At 37.4% G+C, this 25,678-nt stretch overlaps 2 protein-coding genes across 2 annotated transcripts in view; one reads left to right on the top strand and one right to left on the bottom strand.

The window, feature by feature from the left end:
• LOC140933269 (solute carrier organic anion transporter family member 4A1-like) overlaps positions 1–3,503 on the bottom strand; it is a 28,045-nt gene extending 24,542 nt beyond the window's left edge. The window contains exons 1-2 of the mRNA XM_073382795.1: positions 3,343–3,503; positions 2,955–3,066 (exon numbers count right to left, since the gene is read on the bottom strand). The gene's annotated coding sequence lies outside the window, so the exon portion shown is untranslated. The remainder of the gene's footprint in view (positions 1–2,954; positions 3,067–3,342) is intronic.
• Positions 3,504–18,959: 15,456 nt separating this feature from the next.
• On the top strand, positions 18,960–23,803 carry LOC140935301 (transmembrane protein 127-like). Its single transcript, XM_073384847.1, has 3 exons — positions 18,960–19,305; positions 22,168–22,335; positions 23,270–23,803. The coding sequence occupies exons 1-3, from the start codon at positions 19,050–19,052 to the stop codon at positions 23,569–23,571; spliced, it is 726 nt and encodes a 241-aa protein (XP_073240948.1). The 5' UTR covers positions 18,960–19,049; the 3' UTR covers positions 23,572–23,803.
• Positions 23,804–25,678: the final 1,875 nt, after the last annotated feature.

Genomic DNA, 25,678 nt, shown 5'->3' with positions numbered 1-25,678 from the left:
CTTGCATGCATCACTTCTGATGTCATCAGTTCTAATGGTCTTGGACAACTTTGACACCAACTTGTGCAGGAGAGAAGAGATCTCATTTTTTTCCAACCATACCCAAAACGAGCATGATTCAGCCAAAACGGTCAGAGAAAAACGCTATAAGCCATCTAAAATTGACCAAAACATTCCTCTAAAAATCTTGTTCCACTACCCGCCTGGGCTAAATTCCTTTCCAATAATTTCGATCACGACCCTCGGTTAGTTCGCGGAAGCTTTTCCCACCGAATGAGGCCTACTAAACACCCAACAAAAAAAAATTGGGGGGAGGGGGGGGGGGCAGAAAACAAAACAAGCGAGAACAAGAAATTTATTTGCTTCCTACACATACATGTAGACCAGAAATCAGATCAGCAAGTTCCTTTCTCTATGTGTATTTAAAAAAAAGAGGTACAAGGGGATTGTTCCCTCTTGGCATATGGTCTTAGACTATGTTGTCTAAGACTATTTTGTTGTGTGCTTGTGCTTTCCCCTCATTAAATCTGAAGAAAAAGAGAGACTGTTCTGTAGTGCTCTCAGTCTAACATGGTCTCTAAGTCAAAGATTTTTCATTTATTTGAGCTTCAAACTGATTCATCACAGACACTCCTACAATCAGAGACTGGAACTCCTCACCAAATAATGCAGTCAGTGGAGGTTTTCAAAAAGGCCATCAGATGCCATCTTGAAAAATGGTGACGCTTTTTCTTTTTTTTTTTTTAACTTAATACTGGCACTATAACTATTTTTAACATTAGTACATGCACATCTGCACGTCTGCTGCACGTCTGCAGATTACACAATTAGAATTAGAATTAAGTTGTTTAATTTCTGTATAGATTAAACAAGTAAAAAAGTATATCAAGAAAAATAAAAATGATATTCAGTGTCATCATAAAGCCACAGTACAACGTTAAAACAGACAAAAAGAATGAAAAGGTACTAATATTGTAAAAGACTTGTTAATCATTTCATTTGATGCCACAGCAGCTAAATTATGCCAATATTTTATTTGAGTTCCAGTCTGGTTAGCACCCATCCCTGAGGCGACAGCACCCCGACAACTAAATGTCGTTAACAAGATTGCATTTTTAAACTGAAACTGGCCTTATATAAAACAAAAGGCTTCTCAAAATATTCTAAAAGTACAGTACTCAGAGGATTGCTAGACTGTGGAAAATAGTACACAAGCTGGATAGAGGAATTCATAGCCTGAAGGGATTGGCTGGTAGAACCAGCAATCTGTTGATTTTGAGAAGGCAATGGTGTTCCTAACAAAATCTAAACTCTTTGTAAACCTTCAATCAGTAATGATGGTAAAATATCAGGTCGATTACATATTACCAAAGCTGCATAAATAGACTTCCTAAACATACTTCCCAATAACTTGTGGATTTCCACTCTTTTATAATTTTGTTACAGGTATTTATATCTGCGCTGCACAAAATTGTGCCCATCATTAGAAGGCTGGTTGCTTTAATTTTTATCCTGGTAACTATGACAACCATCTCATTATTCACTTTAATTTTTACTTTAATATTGATCAATGAGTCAAATGAGAACACTTCATCCAGTTTTTGTTTTTAATTAACAACTGAGATCTTACAGAAGACAAAAAATGGTTGATCTCTCATGAAACACTGATTTAAGTATCATTTATCATATAATATATGTGTAGTAGTCATAATTGGTTATTAGTTTTAAAGTTGTAGATTTTCACACAACAAATATTTACAGTGGCATTACCAGTTCACATGTTTATAAGGTTTACTATCTGTAATAAAAAAAATATGTTAGAATATTGGTGTTGGTTAAATACAAAGGGGAATTGAAGCCTTTGTTCTTAATCCTTTAGATATTTAGGGGCTAAATTTGTATTGAATTGCACTACATTTTTGTACTTGATTCAACAATATAATAAACGGCCAAGTGCAGACACTAGATTATTTCGAATATATATTATCTTTTAAAAAATAAAATAATATAACAGACTCATTACAATTCAAAAAAGACAAATTCACATAAAATTTATCGATCCATCCCTTTTTAACAGGAAGTTAGCTGAACAAGCAACAGAGAAAGCTTCTGAAAGTAATATTAATTTTTATACTGTATATCATTGGTATTTAACCCTTCTTTTCTTTCAAAGGGGCTTACTTATGGTAAGGAAAACTCACAACAAATTCACTACTGGTAGAGATCAAGAGATGGACAATATTACAAATGTAAAGCTACTGGAATAATTAATAATTAAATAATAATAGCGTTTACACTTCCTCACATTGAAAGGGTTTATTTTTTGCTACAAAACATGCAATTATGAAGCGTGTTAAAACCAGCCTTAAAAACTTAAGGTTTCTCAAATTAACTTGATATCTTAAAACAAGTAATTAACGTAGTTGGGGAAATAATAATATGATAATTTCAGGGTGGCAGATCAATGGATTTGCTCTTAGGTAAGAGAATTTATGAGCCGAGCCAATGTGTTTACCTTGATATAGTAACAATATCATCTTCTCGATTGTCCGAGACGCTTATTTGATAAATAGTACCACTAAATGATGAAGTAAAAAAGACGCGAACCAGTGCATTGATAAAGGCAATCACTTATGTATGTGAGATATACCCCCTGGGACACCCACGTTGCCTGTTCTTACCTTGATAGCAACCGGTTTCGATTCTCAAAGATCAACTTTTTAACAGGAAACTCGTGACACAGAAAAGGAAGCTAGAGTAAAGAAATCCCCCGTAATATTCGTTCAAAAAAGGAAATATTTCTTACTTCTATCAATCAATCAATTTTCCCTAAATAAAGGTATAAAATCTCAGCTACGAAAGTATGGATAAATGACCGAGAAACTACCTAAATAAGCTTAGTTTAAGTTATATTTTAGCTCGAAGTATTGAAGTTTACATCGTCAATTGCTTACCGTCTACGACTCGCGGAGAACAAATACAACATGGAATGACAACAACAATCGATCCCTTGGTCTCCAACAAACACTTCCGCATCTTTTTCAAGTTATGTAAGCTTGTATTTCTCTACAAAACAAAGTTAAAGAAAGGAATAAATTTATATTACCACACGACAACCTTTCTCAAAACGCGGTTCGTAAATGTAGCATTGGGTCGTTTCGTTTCTCAGCTATTAAATTTCGTCCAAGATTTAACGAACAAAAATGTATGAAAGCTTAATTACAGGGCACATAGTACGTTTACAATGGCCAAATCGATTTGAATATCCATGTAAAGCTTGTATCGGTTTACTAGATGAAACAAACACAAATCGAAAGAAATGAACATGATAAACAAACGTACATTTTCGAGGACTGAACGGACCAATTCCTGTGAGAATCGTACAAAGGCAAATAGATTAGCGTAGTAGGACGGTTCTGTTTGTTAATCTAATGACGAAATGGAAAGAAAATTGCTCTAAATTTTACCACCGCCTGGGTGGATGAGAGCCTTGTCTTTCTTCGTGAATGAGCTGTCACGAGTTCTCAATCGTTTCATAGGATGTGAGCCCGCGGTAAACATAAACACAGCAGTGGCTGAACTTGAGTGACATTTCCCAGCCCGCTCCCCGCCCCCAAATACTGAAGCGATATTTCGTGCTTTATTTTTCAGCTAAAAAATTCCAGGTATTTTAAGAGATATATAAACAAGCCTGCGTTGCAGCCGGCCCACGCATTGTCTATATTTATTCGATTTACCGCCCTGGGCGCTTATTAAATTGTTGGACCTTGAGAGTGGGCGCTTATTCGAGGCTGGGCGCTTATTAAATTTTCACCACTTTTCAGCAAGTGAAGTATGTTTATTTTGCAACAAAACAATAAATGCTAATAACAAAACGCGAAGAAGTAACAAAGCAAGGTTTCTGTAAAATACTCTGAAGAAAACTCCGTCCTCGGGGAAGTCTCTTATTAGAATTTATTCACTCAAGTGGGTGGGGTGGGGGTGAGCGCTTATTTGAGTTTGATTGGGAGGAGAAGGGGGTGGGCGCTTATTCGAGGCTGGGCGCTTATTAACTTTTTCTGCCTTTAGGATGGGCGCTTGTTCGAGGTGGGCGCTAATTTGAGGTTGGGCCCTTAGAGCGGTTTTCATTTGAGTGTCGAAAAGTAATTGGTTTTGCACTTTCTACACGATGGGATTGGCTTAAAAGATTCGCGCCACCTTTTCATCCAATCAGAAGTAAAACCAAAGCCAATTGTGACGCGCTCGCATGCATTTTCCCGCGCTTTGCGTCAGCCACATGAAATTACTTCGAGTTTTGATTGGTTCAATGTATTGTCTGTGTCCTATGTGATTGGCCAGAGTAATTACTTTGGTTTTGGTTTTACGACACTCAAACGAAAACCACTCTATTCGAATAAGTGTATACAAAAGGTTTTCAGTATCTGTGACGCAGGCTAGGATGAGGTACATAATGGACAATAAAAAAAAAACAAAAACAGCAACAACCAGGTTTTATTTGAATGACCATACAAGTAAAGTATAGAATTGCAAAAGCTATCTAGAACAATTAATTTAGAACTAATATTTAATCACTGGCCAGTTAAAGTACTTTGTTAATAATTCGTCGCGAGAGTCCAAGCAAGCTGAAGAACCGATTACATGAATTGTAAATTAATATAGTAATTAGATGTGTTCTTCAATTCATTGATCAAAACGTTCACAGGTAACTGGATAAAATTTGGAATCAGAATCTTAATTTTATTGTAAAAATTATTCCAAATCAAAGAGTAAGCAAATTTCGTCTAGTTTGATGGGATTTACAAAAAGGTACATCATAATTATTAAATTTAAAACAGTAAACTGATCCTTACGGCACTAAGAAGAGTGATAAAAAAATAAAGAAAGAAAACAAAAGAAAGTTGTGAATTATTTAATTCACCACTTTATTTTTGTTTTCTTTATTTATTTTTTCTATCACTCTTCCTACCGTAAGGATCAGTTTACTGTTTTAAATTTAAAATTTGGTACTCAAGATTTTACTGATCCCAGGTCTACTAAAGATCGGGCGGACCCTCAATGGTTTGTCGTTGTGGTTTTGACTTCACAAGTTTTTCCTTTACAAAAAGGGCAATTCCTATTATCCCTGGTAGTTTGATTGCATACCAAGTTCTATCATAAGTTTGTGGGTACTTATTCGTACTTTTACTAATTTATTTCTCCCAGCTGTCCCTCTCGTTAAGTCTAGGTAATAAGAAGTGGTATGATCGCTTTTAAAAGATCTAAAAAAACTCTAGTTTTTGAGAGTGGTGAAGGGTGTTTTGCCAGTATGATGTATATTCCAGGCGCGGATCCATACTGGTTTCCACCGTTTTATGAAAATCGGTCAGAGTTTTCATAAATAAATAAATTTTTCATGAAAAAACAACTTTCCAAGTTAAAATCTGGCCAAAATCCCGACTGAATGACTCAGAAACCCAGGAAAGGTGTCTTTAGGGAGTAAAAATCCAAAAAATTTCACGGGAGTGCATGCCCCCGGATCCCCCTAAAAGCTTATCCTTTCGTCGCTCGTTTAGGAAAATGGTCAGTATTTATCCATTCCTAGATCCGATCGTGTATTCTTGTTTCATTCAACCTACGATGTTTTTTACTATAGCGGTATCTAACAAATCAGTGATGAAGTCAGGTAGGTTAAAATATTCTGACATTTCCATCAAGTGAGATTGCAAGCTACTCTTACCATTGCAGTTTAAATCAAATTTAATCTATAAAATTTAATTAAGGATTTTTTTACTGATAGTTATATTTAAAGGTAAGCGACCAAGTTCAGCTCTACAAGCAACATCAGACGCCTGGTTGCTTACCGTTTGCAAAACTGGAGGTGTGTCTTTTCGATCAGTGAGATGTCCCGGGTCTTAAAATCTGGTTTGGCATACACACGCCAAATTTCATTATTATACATCAGAATAGGGAATAGCACCGTGTCAAATAATTTACAAGCAAGAGATGTTTCTAGTTTGCCGAGATTCTTATGTCGTCTCATTCTATTTAAATAGGGTATGAAGAGGTTTTTCTCGAGATGTCACGTTACACTGAGAACTGTATTCTTGTACAACATCAATAATTTGACCATCTATGAGAAAGCGAATTTAAGTTCAGCAGTTTTTCCTGGCACGTTTCTGAAAGACCATAATCTTAGTTTTCTTGCATGAGATTGATTTTCATCATCCACGAAGCACAGTAGGAAGACAACTTATCAAGGCAATTTTGTAATCCTGTTTTGAATCGTGATAATATGATTAAATCATCTGCATAAACAAGAGAATTTAATTTTGTACCGTTTAGTAAAACAAACACTGCGCAAAAAGGCACATATTCGTGACCGAATTTGCCCGAATACGGATAGGCACACGTGGAGTGTACGATAATATCCTGAGGTATTCAAGCACGCATGACGCGACGTACACCTAGAATATTCTACTTAGAATCCGGACTGTTTTTCCGAATTCAAATAGAATACCCTAGAATACTATGAAGCATTCTAAACGGCATACTCCCGAATCCTTTTCTAAAAAGATCAATATTGACCAGCTTCGAACAATAATGATCATTTGTCATTGGAACATCTCAGTATGACCACAAATTTTCGAGTCCGCATGCGACGCGAACACGACAGTGACGAACGGTTTACCAGACGCGAACACGCCCGAATACTAACGCACATCTCAAGTGTTCGCCGCGTTTGCGAACCCATGACGTTGCATAACGTTGGTATTCTGCAGTATTCAAACTCGAACCACTACGAACACCCTTCGCATTCAAGAATATGGCTAGAAATGCGTATATCGTTCCTGGAATTCAGTTTGCATATTCTTGAACATGAACGTGTTTTATATATTATTGGATGATTACGCTTTTGAGACGTTCAGATGTTTTGGTCTTAAAGGATTCACCTTTCCATCGGGTCTATACTTAGATCTATCTACGCGGAGCACAGGAGTGTCCTTTTTGTCTAGCCTCTATAGCAGACGTTCTTGGGACTTCGCCTCGCGCTCCTTGGGGAAGGAACGCATGACGAAGCCCTAAGAACGTCTCCGTGGACTACTTTTTGTCTCGTGCAGTTCAATGAAGGAAGACATTGTAACTATCAGCCAACAAAACTTTATTTAATGAAAATTAACAATTTAGTTATTTATACAGTATTAACTAATTGTAAAAAATGCTATTTAAAATTGTCCTGGTTTTTCCTTTGCCATTGATTAAAAGTTTCCTCCTGGATAATTTCAAAAAGAGATGACGATGTCTCTTTCACCAACCTTAAAAGGGACAAAACTTCTTAAAAACCATCCAAGAAAGCTCCAGTGCTGAATAGTAATCCTTGCTTGGCAAATCAGCTTTAGTTTATAAATACATGCACTTACTTAGGATTTTTTTTATGTTGGAATGAAAAACTTCAAAAGTTTGTTTATATAGTAATAATATTGCTATTCGTATGTGAGCAATACTGCTGCAGTAGAAATAATTCATTGTTTCTATTTATAAATTTAGGATGAAATCCTAACATCGAAAGAAATAAAGAGGAAGAAAATTTATCAAGCAATACTATTCTCAGTATGTTACAGAATAAACTGATTAAAAAATAGCCCTAAGAAGCCTGTTAGGATGAAAGAGTTAATCAGTTTCAGAGTCATCACTTCCAAAATGATGGTATCTTTTTCTCCTCCTGGGTGGTGATGCCACAGGAAGTTCTGTCTACACCTCCCCTTTCTCCTCCAGCTCTGAGTTGTGTTCAGATTAACCTCTTCTGCATGCTCTTCCACCTTCTGAGAGAGGTCCCTTGACTCTTAGCATATGTGGTCGCACTTCCTCTTCTCTTGATTGATCGATTCTTCCTTGGAGTCTGCTCATTAATATATTGGCCCTAGGGGACCTCCACTTTAACTCGTGCACTTAAAGGCTGAAGGAGATTTTAAAATTCACATTAAAATCAGGCTACATATATGCCCTGTACTAGGACTCGTTTTTATGCAAAGGTCTTAATTCCTATAATTGCAGAAAAAAATGTCCACAATAAATTTATTTTATTAATCATTTACTTGTGGGTAAAATATTTTGCTGCAACTAAAACTTACAGCTGCTATTACAGTTAAGCCTGCAGTTAAATATTCTTTTGTCTAAAAGAGATGTAATAGGGGCTTATGGGTGATGATCTACTTGGTCATTTCAAAGTCAAAACTGCTGTTAACTGTAATTTGGCACCGTACAGATTTATTATTGGTTGATGCTTTTTACACATACAGTGGCTTACAAAATAAAATAAGTTCAAGTCAACATACCCTTTTCCTTCTTGAACATACTTTGTTGTCTTGTTTTGTTTTTTGTTGGTTTTCAGGAAGTGACTGTAGGTAAAAATTTCTTTTTGTTTTGTAGTACCTAACAATGGCACCTGCAAATAAAAGAGAAAAGAGTGTCATTTTAAGTATTATAATATCAAATCAGACCAGCTTCATCCATAGTTTCACTCAGCTGAATGCATGTACATGTATGCATAGCTTTTTAAGGTTTCTGAGTAACTGCAAAGAACTTAAGGTTACCAGATACATTGTACCTTCAGGGACGTCTTACGTGCAAGTGATCTAGTGTATTCTAGTTAAACTGTAGACACCTAAAACCCTATTTAAAAAAAAAAGCTTAGTGAACTGCTATCTAGACCAAGATCTTTTTAAAAATACTTGCGCTGTCAATTTTTTATGATTCTTTTAATGTGAACCCAAATCACTTTTCCAAAGCTAAAATTCAAAGTGATTTTTGTTTTTCTTTAATTTAATTGGTTCTATTCTTTTGGAAGTCAAAGCGCTTAAAACTTGTCGGGGTTTTCCCATTTCGATTGTGGTGAAAAGTTACAGAAAAATTTGTAAATAGGGCTAAAAAATTTGGATAATTATACAAAAATTCCTTTCTACAACAAAGTTTTAAGAAACACAAAATTCCCCCAACACATGTTTGTTGCTTACTAATTAAAGAAACATTCCTCAAAATTTTAGGTCCACTGAACAATTTCCCTTTGACTTTTAGCTGAAACAGTATCTATATTTGTACAATCATGCAACTTAAGAGAAAAAAAAAAACAGAAGAAAATCGACAGTGAACTCTTTTAAAACTGTTGGTTTATAAAGACAGCCAGTTCAATAAAGCTTTAAATTATTGATATACATGTATGGTTTAAGGTATTTACAGTTTAACTGGGAAGCCCTACCACACTTGTATGTGAGTAACCTGGGGACCCATGCTGAAGGTATCCGATAACCTTAAGTAACACAGAATGGCAACAACACTATTGTGCATAACTTTGCACTAGTTAATTGCGTTGAGTTGCATGAAAGGTTAATGCCAAATAAAATATTATTATTCATTCAAAATATTTCTCCATTTCAAATTGGAAAATCCCCACACTAATCCTTCACAACCAACAACTGTTGACCAAATTTGGAAGATGTCACTCTTACGGATAACTGTTCAGAACACTTGGGAATGAAGGCATGGTAGCTCAGCTGTTTTTGGTTGAGCTGAAGAAAATCACAAATTGAAAAGATTTCATTCACAGTAGAAAAAACCTAACTACTTTCTAAAAACATAGCAACAATAGTAAAAATACCATTCAATGGATGACAAATCCTATTTGAAGAATATCTTTTAGAATAATATTATAAATGTAGGGAAGAACATCGCAGTTAAAGTTGCGAGTCAGGTCATTAAAATTGGTTTGTAATATACCCAGGAAAGGTAAAGATGAAATGATGAACATACAAGTTTCATATATTGGAACTACAGAATAAAGGAATAAATGCAAAGACCTACTGTGATGATCTTGATTGCAATTAATATCCTTCATTCCACTTTTCCAGTATCTGAAATTTATATATTCATCATTTCAATAGTATTATGAAGATGGGAGCTTGTCATTGATCAAGGTACAGCTGTATAAAGGATCTTTTAAGTTGGAAGTATTTAGAATGAATAATAAAACAAATCTTCGAGGGTGTTATCCACCTAGGCCTTCAGTCTAGGCAAGTCCCTCTTTGACCAATTTATACAAAGTAAAATCCAGTCACAATTGCAAATTATTGTACTCTTAACCACATGCCAGTCAACACAGGTACCATATTATTTTTCATAATAAGACTTATACTTGACTGTCTTAATGGGATAACCCTTATCTTTGTTAGCTACAGTGTATCTGCCCTTCCAAATGGTGTCGCACAGACATGTTGTGTGGTGAGAGAGCACTAGAAACATCAAACTAATTAACAGTTATTGAATGAGGCTGCTAGTAAAACAATAATCAAGGATAAGAGTTACTATCTGTATAACTCTCTTTGAAAATTTAACAATTTTTTTTGTAGGCAGTAAAAAACACCATAGCAGAAACTTACGGATTTAGGAATGATTATCTTCTGAAAACTGTAGGAAGTCACCTTAAGCTACATTATTTTGACAGTTCAACTATTCTTGGATAATCACAGCACAGGAAAAAAAAAACAATCATACCTTTCCTCAGCTTGTATTGTCTGTTCAATGACAAGTTGTTATGAAGAAGATGCACATCTGCCTAAAGCGAACAAAGTGGGATTTTTTGTTTGTACAAAACCATACTCCACTAAAATTACAACTGCAACACTAATAATAGTATTACTGATGAGGTATCAAGCTACATTGTACATAATACAGAGCTGTCATTAAAAATAAAAACAACCTCGACAAACATAACAAGCCTCACACTCCTAGTAACCAAAAAAAAAGGGTATCCAGCTAGGACTTTTAGTCTGCCTTCTCGGCTGGAGACCTAGTAGCTTGCAGCATTCCTGTTCCATTAATCTTTGATTGTATTTCGCTTCTAATCTGATAGAGGAGTCAACGGAATCCAAATTCATGGCTAGAGCAAAATTAAAAATAGATAAGACAAAACACTCGCCCAGAGCTACAGGGAGTCCCATTTTAGTCCCATCTTGCCTGCTTGGTTAGCCAATTAGAATGCAGGGTATGCTTCATCTTGCCCACTCAAAGTACCAGCCATAATTTGTATAGGTAATAGCATGATTTGTAGTGATATTTGGCATAAATACCACGAGTGATATTTCGAAATTGTTATACTTAATTTCACGAGCCGTTAGGCGAGTGAAATTTGAGACAATTTATTTTGAAATATCACGAGTGGTATTTATGCCAAATATCACGTACAAATCATGCTATTATTTGTTTATACCACTACCCGCAAAAGGTTTGTAATTTTCACATGTAGCTATTTCAAATTAAGCTGAAATACCACTGCTCTAAGCCAATCAAATTGCAGAAATTTCGCACGTAGTGGTATAATATAATAAATACTAATATTAGGCAACTGGAAATTTTTTTTGTTTTTAGCATGGAAGTAGTACATGTATTTCAAGATTTACATTTTGCAGAACTTGACTTGATTGACTAAGCATACAGCACTGTAACTTGTGACTGAAATTAAGTTCCATGATCCTGCTTGCTTTGAGAGAACTTTCTGCTGTCCACTAAAATGTAGCCTGCGTTGCATCTGGCCCACGTAGTCCTATAAACCATTTGCATAGTGTGTTAGTGAATTAGTGCACGAAAACACGTTCCAATATTTAGCAGAGTCGCAAGGATATTTGTGAGCGTTTCTGAATGGCGAGTTTCTTATGTGCCTCATGATTGGCCTAATTCGTACGTGTGCATGATGGCTGGGCGCAGTGACTTGTCAAAATTCACAGAAGGGAGTTGGCAAGGATCGTTTACTGTAAACAATGAAAGAGCAGTTCGAACTTTAAAGCCTTCTTCTGAAGAACAAAAATGCTTTGAGAGAATTCCTTCTAGGCCAGAATTTGCTTGTAAATTTGCTGACTGGTTTTCCAGCTTCTTCTAATCGCTGCAGATGTACTGCTGTGTATTCTGCAATCTAGCCGACAGTTCTAGCATCAAAACAAATCAGGAAATCACGCAGGGCTCAAAGTTTAAATTTGAGTTTGGGAGCACTTGTGCTATCAGATGTAAATTTTTAGGCGCACTGCCGAAATTTTAGGCGCACAGCTGAAAATTTTAGGAGCACAGTTTATAATGTTGGGAGCATCTATTTCAAAAGAAAAAGTAAAAAGCGTAACAGTGTCACATTTATTTGTCATCTTCAGTTTGTCACTTTCACAGTTTGTTACTTTCAGTCCTCTGATTGGTAAAACACAGCCGATTTGCTACGCAGCAATACCGTCGTGATTTTTAATACTAATTTCTCTTTTCGACAGTACACATGTGACTAAAGAAAAAAAAAATTCAAAACTGACAACAACGAGTGTGTTGAACGAGAATGAAAGTTAATCTTTAATGAATTTGTTAAATGCGCAATGACTTACATGTACCTGGGTTATGACTTAAAAACTTTCTTACCTGGAATAAAAGGCTCTTAATCCGCACCGTTTTTGTTTTGATTGACCTTAAAACTGTTCGTTCGACATGATCGTCCATTGCACAAAAAGCACGTGTTTTGTTCGTAGCATATATTTGCATGTGTCACAGGTGTTTATTACAAAACAGAAGAGTCTAGTCTGGGATGAAGTAAAACATTGAAACGAAAAATAATATTCGATTTCGTGGAATCCACTGGGAGAAAAGACCAATTAAACATACACCGTCTTATCTGGTTCGAGTTCATAAGTATAGTCGGAAGCAAGTCAGTCGCACTGTGCTTTGGGTTTTATGGTGCACAGGTGCGATTACACATCAATTTTTAGACACACAACCAAAAATCCAGTCGCATTTGCGACCAGTTAGTCGTTAACTTTGAGCCCTGTCATGATATTCACCGCCAAAAAAAAAAAGAAAATTACACACATGTAGCTATTCAGGCCCAGGCATTTAGGAGAAAACCAAAGAAACTAAGGTTATTTAGCCGCAATAAAAAAGCATAAGGCTTAAAACACAGGTAAACCAAAATCATTTTATGGTAAACTGCATGTGATCATATCCTGTCAGAAAACATCTGCAGAAACAAAATTACTCAATATGCATAGAACAGACCAGCTTCATAACCTCTAAATGTGAGACTCGAAGTGACCAAAAAAATTTTTGCTCAGTCAAAGTGTATGATACTCCATGCACTGCATAAACTATGCAAAAAGAGAGCAAGAAAAACCTCTCTTGTTCAAGCTGACTCTAAGGTCACGTTTCACACTATCACGAGCTCAGTCTCTCTTATCATGAGCTATTAGTCGTGTTGGGCCTGTCAACACTTAATTAAAATCAGACTAATCACAAGCTGCATAAGAAAGTAGCCAATCAAAAATGCTGACATATGTCCTTGCGGCTCTGTGGGATTCGAACACAATAATGTGCACTAATTCACGAATGCTCTATACAGAAGGCTTAGAGCGTCTGCGGCGCAGGCAACTGAAATGAAGACTTAAAGATGCTGTGTCACAATATTTAGTATTGTCTGGATCATTCTTTTAATAATGTCAATTACACGTACATGTCTGTATTTGCCACAAACTTACTTGTCAGTCACAGCTTTGTGTCAACAAATATGTCTCCCAAGCATCAAACTCTACAGACCACAAAAATGAAATTTGGAAAACTGTTAGGCTAACAAATTTCAAAAGGAACAATTACCATCCTTTTCAATTTTCTTTATTAAAAGTCCATCATGTCCATCTGTTCCTCATTTTAACAAAAAACAACAATCTATATTTGTACTCACTCTTGCTCTTTGCTTTGTTACTTAAACGTCCTGTTCATGTTTTGAGCAGATATGTTTTTTTTGTTTCACTGAGGTGGTGGTGGTTCCCGCTGCTGAAATTTTGATAAATTTCGTGACACAGTTCCTTAAACTTGCTAAGTACTAGTTATTGATCAGTACCAGAGCAGCTTACCTCGTCTTACTATCTGTATTCTGTGTATTCTCCATCAACATCTTCCGTCTTGGATAGCCTTAGCACAATCAAACACTCCAACTTTCAAATAAAACTTGCGCATCACAAGGTTTTTGTCTCACATTCTGCTCAACCGTGTAAGAAAAGAGTCGCCTTACAAGGGAGTGATCGATTACTGAACCTCGATAGGTCGTTAAATATACATAACAACCCTTAGATGTTTTGTGGTGCTATCGGGAAGCACAAATAAACAGACTCCACGCTCCTAGAGCCTAAAGAAGCTGGCAAGTTTGAAACCAGTTTGAAGCCGTTGTGATCACTTTCAAAATGGACGCCAAAAAGAACGACGGCAATGAGCATGAGCAGAAGAAAAGTCCGCTGACAAGCATTCCGCTCTTTTCTAGGCCCCATTCTCTTTTATTTTCTCACTCTACAAAAGGGGTGGATCATTCTATTTTTACGCAAGCACTCATTGAGATCAATCTTGCAAATATCGGCAGCTGTTAGTATTCTCTGGGATTTTTATCACTTACAATCGAAAGTAATGGCAACCTCACACACCTCACAGTCTGTAATGTAACGCGCGCGAGTAATAGAGAACCGAGTAATGGCGCTATCTCAAAAGTAAATTTACCTTTATTCACCTTGATTGTTCGCAAAGGCAAAATTTCTGAAATATTGATCTCGCAATCAAAAGAAAAGGAAAAAATACGTAACGGAAACAAGAAAGAAGGGAAATGTGATAAAAGAAATGTGGCGGAAACATCGTTCGTTTCCCACGCGGAAACATGACGGAAACGCATTCTGTCATACCTTGGTGAAAATCTCTTGAGGATCTTCTAGGATATTTAAATATCTTTAGAGAGATCCTTGAGAATCCTAGTAAAAGGTACCTGAAAAATTAAGGCTTGAACGCGAATCGAATCCTGACCTTTGCGATCGATCGGATGCAATACTAATAGTGGAAATGACATGGATGAATGGATATGAAATGACTCAATCATATTTTGAACGCTGTGGCTATATGGCCGGTAACCAGTCGATGTTTTCAAAACGCTGAATGACCGGCGGTCCTATATATTCTCAGGAAATTTCACAAATCGAGAAAACAAGCTAATCTTAACTATCATATGTCGATTAAGAAAAGTCAAGCGCTTCTGAAATGTGTAATAGATCTCAAGTATAGCGTTTGCCTTGCGCTGGGCTCAGAAAACGAAACCATGCTTTGTGACACTTAGAACTTTTTTCAGGTCGACTGCCGGGCAGTCCGGTACATATTTTTCAATAAATTTGACTTATCTAAGAATCCCAAACGAAACGAAAGAATCGACGCTGATGAGCTCTCGAAAGCGTCAAGTACAGGTAACGAAATTTTAGATAATCACATGTGACGCTGCGTTATCAAAGAAAACTATGTAAAGGAAAGCAATCTGGGCATGCGCAATTCCGTTTTCGGAGTACCACAATGGTTGAGAATACCAATTTGTCATCTATATACAGACAGTTTCAACCCTCTTCTAGTAAGTCAGTCAAAGATATTAAAAAGGTTCTCATCAAATGCGCGGCAGCGTTCAAGGCTTTGGGGCCGGTGCGAGTCCTCCCATGCAGCTGACCCAGGGGCAATTCGCGCTCCAGCTTTGCGAAATTGGTGAGTTGCGCCGCCACGTAGGTCGGGGAGTTGACAGAGTGTTCCGTTTGTTTTCATTTTTTTTGTATGGATGTTATATAATTATAACATGGACTACTTCAAATCAATTTATGTCACTGCATCTAAAAGAATTTTAAATGCAAATATTTAACATATTTGCCGATCTCTGTGTGCCATGTTAAACTTCTTGCAATTTAATATGAACACTCAAGAAACTTTTAAAAACCCTAGGAAGATGATTTCTCCCCAGAAATAAATAAAGGACCGTTTCAAGACTCTTGAAACCACCCACATCAAGTAATATTAAAAACGGTTTTCAATCTTTCAAGTTTTCAATCTTTTTCATCATAACGGACAAATTGTTACCATCAATAACTGGCCGATGAAATTTGTTGAAGTATGCGTTTTGGGAAATCTACGAATGACACTCAACAAAGGATATTCGGGTGTTTTCGAGCTGAATATTTCAGCATACTTCACGTGAGGTGTGCGCCTTGAATACCTCAGGATTCTAGGGAGTCATGATCACGTATTCTAAACTCGAACATCTCCGAATATTTTCATTTTCACGCAGTGAAAAGGACCAGATAACGTATTTTCACATGCGGAAGGTAGGTCATTATATAAAGATTAAAAAGCACTGGACTTAAGATACAACCTTGCCTCACACCTCTCGCATAATGGAAGGGTCGTGTTTGCTTTTGGGCAATTTGATTGCGCATGTAGAGTTGAAATAAAAGCTTTTAATCAAGGTTGTAAAAACAGCCAGATACGTTAATTTGCAGTAACTTATGCAGGAGCCTAACACGCCAGACCGAGTCAAAAGCTTTTTTTTAAATCCACAAAGCAAGCATAAATCTTTTGCTTTTGATTATGAACGTACTTATCTATCAAGGCTCGGAGTGTAAAGACGTGGTCTGCTGTGCGGGTGCGGTTATTTGGTAAAAAGCCAATTTGAGATTTATGAAGTGTATTTAAAGACATGACATGTTCGAGGAGTCGTTGGTTTAAGATAGAACAAAACAATTTTCCCAGCCAGCTGGAGACACAGATACCTCGGTGATTTCCCGGGTCATTACTCCCACCCGATTTATAGAAGACCACCACACCAAGCAAGTCTGAGGCATGGTACCGAAGGTAAGAAACCATTATCTGGCTGTAACGGTCACTTTGCACAAACCTAGCTTCTTCCAGGCTCCAAGAGCTTGCGCGCTTTTTTCGCTTGTCTACACCGACCAAGAGCCTGGCACAACCCTGAGACCAGTACCTCACTAATGTCAGGAAGGTTTTCCGTGACGCGCGAAGGGTCGCAAATTATCAGCGTGATGCTTGATCATAGCTGCGTGAGGCGGATTGGGCATGGTAGGGCGCGGGTTCTTGATTTACCATTTTCATAACGCACGACGCGTGTTTTCCTTTAGGATTTCCACAAGAGATTTCCATGATTGGTGAATATCATTTGAAACTAGAAGCACAGACATTAAAAACAGACAATCATGGATCTCGACTCCTGTCAAAATCGATTAACGACCTCTATCTCAAATCAGTGAATATTTGAACAACTCTGGTTTTCAAAGAACACTTCAATACAATTAAGGCCATTCAATCAATAGCTAATGCGCGATCCCACCCAAAAAGGACGCTGAAAACAATTTATTAGAGCTGATTCATTCAATGCGTTGAGATATCGCCATGTTAACCACCTGCAATTGCACCTCATTTACGTAACGAGTGATGGCTAATAAACTTTTTTGATTTGGGGTGGTCTATTACGAGAGGTTCGACTGTATTTCAAGAAGATGCTTATTCAACCTTTTTTCATAAAATTTCTAGTCTTGCAATAAGGGTGCCATCAAGCAAGACATGACTGTTGGCTGTTCCCTCGCAAAATCGTTCACGTTAACATCACCATATGGATTTAGAAAAGCGAGTACATAATCTTAGTACAATTTTTAAAAGGAAGCTTGCCGGAAGGTGTTATTTTGCATCATTAATAGTGTGGACATGGTTGAACTCTTAGGGCGGAGCTTACTCCGAATGAAATTATAGCTATAGGCGGGTAGCACCGCAAAAATGATAATAATGAGGAGAGAAAAGAAAATGTACTATAACACAGACAAGATTATACATTAAAAAGGGCGAAAATGCAACATGCCTTCTCTTTCTTCTTTGGATTTTCCGTTTTAAGAACTGTAAGCCCTTCCAAACTCGAATTATTTGTTATGACTTCACTCTTCACCACTAACACACGTTTTTTGCAACTAAAGGGTTCTACTTATGGTAAAACAAAGGAAGAGAAATGCACGCGCATATAAGGACTCGATAAGGATTCGTTTCACGGTTCCTCAGTTTTTTTTGTGCATGCGCATTGCGAATGCTTGGGAAGCCTACTTTTAAAGAAGCCTACTTGTCCTGACTTGACTGCGCTACTCAAGGTAATTCCCATGTTTCGCACTGCGCATCATCTAGTGCGCATAACATTGCGACTTATAAAATGGCGGCAATTTTCACCGGTCGCCTGAAAAGGGGTAATTAAGGCCTCTTTTAAAGTCCAAATGCTCCTAAATAGCAATTTCGATAATTCTACCCGGCTAAAAAGCACAAAACGATCATTTCAAACCAAAATTGCCCCTTTGTTGTCGTTTTGGGATGAAACGAGAACCGTGATCCCCTTTTTTTATTTGTGTTTTGTACTCGTTATGGCTACACGAAAAATATATATTAAGGAGAAAAAAGTCAGGACGGTAGAAGCTGATCGGGGTATAAATTTACAATCGTGTGACCTCCTAGTCCCCTGAAAACCTAGGCTAATTTCGGTTGGGAAAGAGATATTCACAAGATTGGAATTGATCTTATAGAACATCGTCAAACAGCCTGCGTAGCATGGCGGTTTTGGTTGGGCACGCAATGAATAAAGGCGGGCGTGCCAGTTCAGGTCTGCTAGCGTTGCAAGACGCTACTGGCTGTCTTTACACCGAGCTCTTAAGTAAGACTTAAGAGCTGCTTAGTTAGACTTAAGGGCTGCTTAGTTTTACTTAACCAAAAATACGTGTGTGAAGGCCTAAGTAAAATCTAAAGTATCTTTACTTTGCATCTCATTAAAATCCGAAAGTTGAAACGATTCAAGAAAGTTTCAACTGACTTGAAAACCATCCTTAAAACCGACTTAGTGAACTTGCGGTTTCCGAGCTTTAAGAAAGGCGAAGCTTGTCAATCATGCGTGGGAAAATAGGCTTAAGTAAACCTTAAGTAAAAAAGATAGGTTGTGTGTGAACCTTTCTTTTACTTGAAGCATTTCCTCCAGGAAAAAAGATAAAAAGGAACACCTGATTAGATATCAACTCCTTGATCCGGAAAGTGGTGGGTCACATGATAGAAATTTCCCTCCCGACCCCAGTGCCCCCAGTGGTGCGGTCATAACATTCCACGGTGAGCTGCCATATTGTTTTTAGTGGTAGTCAAAGTACGGTAAAACTAGAAGAGATTGAGACTCACTTGGAATGCTACCAAGACCTTTGTATTTCTCTCACCCGAGCAGCTATTCAAGGCGACGATCAAGAAATCGCAGAAGCTCGCGTCGCCCGAAGCCCGAGTATGAGCGAAACATCGTTTCCGCGTTTTTCGCTCTCGCATCTGCAGTGCTTCTTGCGATTGCAGAGGCTGAACCGAAATGGCTTCATATTGTCTCGGGGAAATGCCAAGGAAAATACATGGGATTGTACAAAGTCATCGCTTATAAACATCCTGAAGACCTAAGTAAGTTTTGTTTTTTCTTGTTAATTAGGGATAAGATAAGTTGACCGAGACGTGACGTCTTAGAAAACAGCATCACTTCTGACAGCAGATCATTACGGGAGTTATTAATTTGCTTTAACTCATTCCAAAAGCTTGCAACCCTCATTTCTTTATAAACTACAGTTTTTAGACTTTTTCTGTTTATTTTTTACATATATTCTAACAGCACTAAAGTACAGCAAACAGGATTAAGAACGTAAATTTAGTGTTCCCGGAAATCCTATGCTGTTTTTAAGTATATAAATTGCACTATGATGTAATTTGAGACTAGTTTCAATTTGTTTGTTGCCCTAATTTTTTGTTTTTGCCTCATGTTCAGTAATCACGTACATGGACGATTTCCGTTTCCATGAGTAAAGCTAATTTCTTCATAACTGCGGTACATGCAAATATCTTGATAATTTATCAATATAGGTATGTAGTACATGTACCTTCATGCCTGATCAGTAAGGTCTTTATCCTAGGGTTCACTTGGCAACAATGTGATGCGGTAGTTAACAATAATTTTCTTCAGCAAAACTGTGGTCAATATCAGATTGATCGATACCAAGTGAGGAAGCTCTACTTTGAGCTGCTGATATTGTTTTAATACACGTGAGTGTAAGCGAGTGAAATAGCTGCCCACAAAATTGTTGCTACTGAAGGCTTTTTGCCAAGAGGCCAAAAGCTAAGAATTTAGCCCAGGATTCCCTGCATGCAGTTAAAGTCACTCTAATGTTGCATCAAGTCTCATTGTTGCAAGAAAGTGTATTTTCAGTGATCATTTCTTTAAGGGCCTGTTTGTATGAGATGAGCCAGCCTGCTAAGCAGAGCCTGCTCATTAGGAGAGAAGGCATGATCCGATCCAGCCTGGTAAAGTGAGCTAGCCTAGCTAATATAAAGCAGGTTGGCTCACCTCATATTAACAGGCCTAGGGAGGGAGGGATGGGAAAAACCAAAGAACAAAATGGCACCTAAACAGCAAGCTATTGCAAAAACACTTTGCGAAGAACTGCAAGCAAGCAACTGCGTATACAAGTCACGAGGTGCCCCTACTAGAAGCATTAGACCACCCCCAGTATAGCTGGAAAAACTGCTGACCAGCATTGCTTTGAGGTTAACTTTGCCTAAATTGCATTTAGTCGCATCTAATCTGTTACATCTGTCTAAATCATCACCATCTTCAGAATCATCATACTTTTTTATTGCCATGTCAACAGCAGTTTGCCTGACCACTGAGTCTTATGTGACATTACTCTCTCAAGTTGGGTTCTTTCAATAAGCACCAGTTGCCAATGAAAAGCATTGTCTACTTCACTCAGAGAGGTCATCTAATTTTTCTCCAAATAATATACATGTAACTATTGCAGTAATGAAAGAAACATTTCAAAAGTTTGAGTTTGATCGTCCGGGTGAAGGTAGTCCTGAATAGGACTGTTATTGTTGACAGTGACTGACGTTTTGACAACCTATGCAGTAGTCATCTTCAGAGTCAAATTGAGTTGTATCACGTCAGTTGATGGTAATATACTCTGGTTATTGATCTGATTGGTCAATTATGTCGCGATGTTATTGGTCGTCTGTCAGTTAAGCCGTGATGTTATTGGCTGTGAAGACTCGTAATCAGTAATTGGTGCGTTTCGATCCGTCTATTGTCACAGTTAAACAGTCGTCTATTGATAGTCAAATTGTCAGTTCTCCAGTCGTTCTCTTGTTCTTTGAATTTAATTGACACCTCTTCAAACTTACCAAAGGTGGGCCTGGTATGTTTTGAAATTGTGTTGAGATAGCTAAAGAGCTGTTTAGGCATGGTAGTCTCTGTAGAAGAATGTCAGGAATGACCTGGTCTTTGGTCTTGAAACATTGGCTTGCAAAACAAGCTCTCCACTATGTCATGATCATGAGCATCTTAGGTGACTAGATGAAGAAATTAGCCTGAATTTCATCCGATTACTTCAAGTCGTTATTACTCCCTAAGTAACATCTGAATCGACCGGCCGTTAATGCCGTCCAGTGACGTCACTACTCCTTTACTTTAATTCATGCAAAAAGTAAAACACAATTTTCAAGTGGCAAACCAAGAAATATCTTTTGGAAATGTCTACATGATACTGAACAGCTGACAGAATTGCTTTACTCTTTTCGATCATAATTCATGTTTAACATTCAAACTATCAAGCACGGAGTACTCTGAACCAGTTGTAGTTCAAACTCGGTCGAAATCACGCAATAAAATAAATACACACATGAAACACTTAGTTCAAAAACACAATAATTTCCTTTAATTTAAAAGAAGCTGTTTAGTCCTTAACAAATAAAAAAAACCAAGGAAACAAGAAAGAAAACCTAACAGAATATAATCATTACACTTGACAGTGAAAATAGCAAGAAGGTCAAATGACAACATGACATTGGTCTCAGAAACTCACATAAACAAAATCGCGGTGGAAACCACAAAGCGGCTCTAAATGAAAAACTGACCGACTCTTCGCAACGATTCTTCATTCACAGTTTAATTTAGCAGTTCAATTTCAAAGACAAGGGCAGTTTTGCTGTGTATGATAAAGATTATCTAAATATTTGAACTCCATGCATGCATGTATACTCGTGTACGAGCAAGAAGAGAAATAACAGCATGTTTTTTTTGTAACGTCAAATGATTCTGGGCTTATTTTGCTGCTCGGCATGATAGAGATCAGCTGTATCATAATCCAGCTCACAGAGAGTTAAGTGCAGTATTTACATGTTAACACTAAGTAGTCAATCTTATGACATGACATGTTTATATTACATGTATATTCAAAGAGTTTCTTGTAATGTGAAATGTACTTTGTTTTCTGGCAGAACTGTATTGCTTCACAACAGACATTGTTCTTCTTTTGCGTGTGGTTGTGACAGTGTGTTGTATAGGGATTGTTGCTAGCATGTTTGCTTGTTTACTGGATTTGTGTGGTACACTTAACAGATGTCTCAAAGTTGTCAAGGATTATTCCTTTGGAAATGTCATCACTGGTAAGCTTGTTTTTGTGAACATTTCCTTTAAAAATGCTGTATACATTGACACATGAGTGGTATTACCTTTTCTCTGACTGTTAGCTGACTTGTGAGCAACAGTTGACTAAAATTATAGTCTGCACTCAGCCAATGGTAAGCTGACAGATGGCTGACAGTTTTGGGAGGGAGATGTTCTTTATTACATTTACCAATTTATTATTTCATTACTCTGCGGTTAAGTTTTGACAAAAACTTGGACTTAAGTCTTATGCTGCTTTAGACTGCAAAACAGTCTGTATTTCTGCATATTCAAGTATGCGCAAACACATAAAAAGGGTTCAGACAAATCTGCACTGTTGTGGTACCATTTCTCCTGTCTTAGGATTTTTCAAGCTTTTGCATCACGTTGACTATTAAGACACCAAATAATATTGTGGTTACTTTATATCTTTTCCCAAGGGCTCCCTTTTGGGGAATAGCTTGGGTTGGGCATACTCTGGGTTTGGGTTAGGGTTAGAAAAATTTCCTCAGAAAAAAATTTCCCCAAAAATTTGCTGCGATGCTGCAGCAAGTAACTTGGTTTCCTGCATGAGTGTCTGTTTTTGTGAGGCTGGTTTTCTATTTAGGCTTGATAATAAGCGTCTTAAGCAGAGATGTTTTTGAGCAGCGCATGTCAGCCCGTACTGAAGCCTTTTCCCTTTTAAAATGCCTTGGCACTACTGAATTTTTTGTGGTTGGAGTCATCCACTCTAATTATAGAGACGATTTGCCCCCAAATTAGGGAAAAACCACGGCCTAAGAATACAAAAAATCCACTTCCTGTTGACTTGCCTCACTCAACAATGTCTGTGCTTAAGCTCCCTAATGATTAGTGTGTAAAGAGTGAAGAATTACATGGCTTTATTAGTAATACATCTTGTTAAAGTTCCTACACTCCTTTTTTTTGTTGCAGTTGTCATGTGTGTTGGCGCTACTCTTCTTGTTTATTGGGTAACAAGAATTCTGGAAGAAGTATCAGAGAAAGAGACTGGAATTAAATCCAAGATTAAATTTGATATCAGCTTTTTTCTTGTGGTGGCAGCTGGAGCATCATCTGTAATGGCTACTGGGTTTAGCTTACTCATGCACTGTTTCTTACATCGTGCAAGCAGGGAAAGAACTCGTTCTGACGATGAGCTCTCACTAGAACTTATGTATTCCATGTTACCTGCAGACAGCTTTTCTGACATTCCTCCTCCTGCCTACTCACCTTGAAAGAGGAAAAGCACTTCATCAATCAATCCATCAAAGTGTGGGGCCCTTTTACGCAAAATATTCTTAAATGAGCAGGTGGGGGTAGGGTACTTCATTCAATAAACTTTACTAGGACATAACAGCCCAACCTGAAAACCAATATGAGGGGAACAAATCATGTAATTACCTAATATGATAGTTTAATTATAATTTATGCATTAGCAAAAAAGAGATCTTAGTTTTGAACTGCATATCTTTTATGCTGGGTCTCTAGGTCCAGACTTCTTGCACTCCCTAGCCTGTGTCTACACTATACTAAATAGCTTACTGATCTTTTCACGTGGCACCAAAGGGTGGCACAGAAATCTGACTGATAGGTGACTATTCAGTTTCAAGATCAGCTTAGTGCAGCTTCATACTGTTACAGAAATCAGGCAGAAATCACTGTTCTCAAGTGTGAACCAAATCTGCCAGATACAGTGTTCAATCTAGGCCACATTTTTTTTAAAAATTCTATTCTGATGCAAAAAGAATTATTGTGGAGTCATACTGATGCCAAAAAAAGTTGACTCATACGTAAGTTCTTCCAAAACAGTAGGCAATAAGTAATGGTAACAGGAGTGAGTGGAGTCCAATTCGGTCTGTAATCATACGAGTGATTAACAAAATCGGATGACCGTGTAGCGGGAGTCCGATTTGTTTAATCACGAGTATGATTACAGACCGAATTGGACGACACGAAGTTCTGTTACCAATTAATCATAACTTTAACAAAATTTGTGATACAAAAGGCTATTTTTTAAATCAAAACACAAGAAATTTGAAATTTTGTTTTGCTAGGAGTGGGAAAAAAAGCCATTTAAGCGCGCGCGTGATGGCGCGTACTGTCCAATTACTTAGGCATGACGTGTACTGTCCTATTAAACTGTCCTATTAAGGCTGAAATCAGGGCAGTTGATAGCCAATCAGATTTGACAATTTTGTTATAGTTATGATTAAAATTATTATTAAAAGTATTTAGGTAAAACATAAGGGTGCTTACTAGCCTGAAATGAGCATGCAAAATCACTATCATATGCTTACGATTAGTTTTATGTCAGGTGTCATTCCACACAATTCCAGGAGAGACTGGAGGGTACATTTGAACTTTCCACATACGTTGCTTTGCCGACCGATTTACGCTTCATTTATTGGCATTCTTTTGTTTTCATTTCATGAAACAACAACAAAAGCTAAGTTCATTTTTTACACAAAAGAGAATGGGACTTCAACATCAAAAGCATGAAGATCAGCTGAATAGGGATGGTGGTGGAGCTGGAGAAGTCGTTCAAATGTCAGTTGTTCAAAGTTTCAATATCATAGTTTGACCCAGACCATTTTGGAAGTGGCCCAATTTAAAATGCCATGTGCAGGGACATATGACCCACTTTGACTAATTTCTAGATTGAACATTGCAGATACAAGAGCTATTCTGGTATAGTGCAGACAGTTCCTTAGAGTACAGCCTTGGGGTGCATTGAAAAAGCTGCAGATTTAGATTTTGTCTAGTATAAGATTTTTTTTGTAACCTTGAGCATGCACAGTTAATGTAGTCTTGTAGAGACTGAAGGTTTTGGAGACTCAGAAATCATCAAGCACTAACCCCCTCCCCCAACAATAGAGAGCTTAACCAAAGGCATTTTAAGCGATGCTTGTCAACTGCAAGGGGACTTTTTGCAAACATAATCAGGCAATTTGTGTCTATAAGTTAGAGTAAAGATGCCCAGCAATACAAATTTGGTAATGCCAAGGCATATGAGAAGGGAAAAAGCCACAGTTCCAGTTGACCTGTGTTGATCAAAAGTGCCTTTGTTAAAGCTCCCTAATGTAGAGAAAGCCCCCACCCCTTAACCCCACCCAAAGTTATCAATAATAATTTTCAAATAAATTAGGCTTGTAGGTAGACAATGATTTTATGAAAAAAAGCTTTACATATTGAGGCAGTCACAAACATCCATCACTTTATACAGTAAAACAAACATCCAAACACTAAAAATACGTCTATACACAATTATCATTTCCAAATCCTTAGTAATTCATGTTTAAGAAGGACTTTGATTCTGATCATGATCCCTGTATCGATCTCAAT

The sequence above is a fragment of the Porites lutea genome, chromosome 4 (assembly GCF_958299795.1).
Source record: "Porites lutea chromosome 4, jaPorLute2.1, whole genome shotgun sequence".
NCBI classification, from domain to species: Eukaryota; Metazoa; Cnidaria; class Anthozoa; order Scleractinia; family Poritidae; genus Porites; species Porites lutea.
The sequence above is the reverse complement of the archived record's forward strand: the minus strand, read 5'-3'. Positions and strand labels throughout refer to the sequence as shown.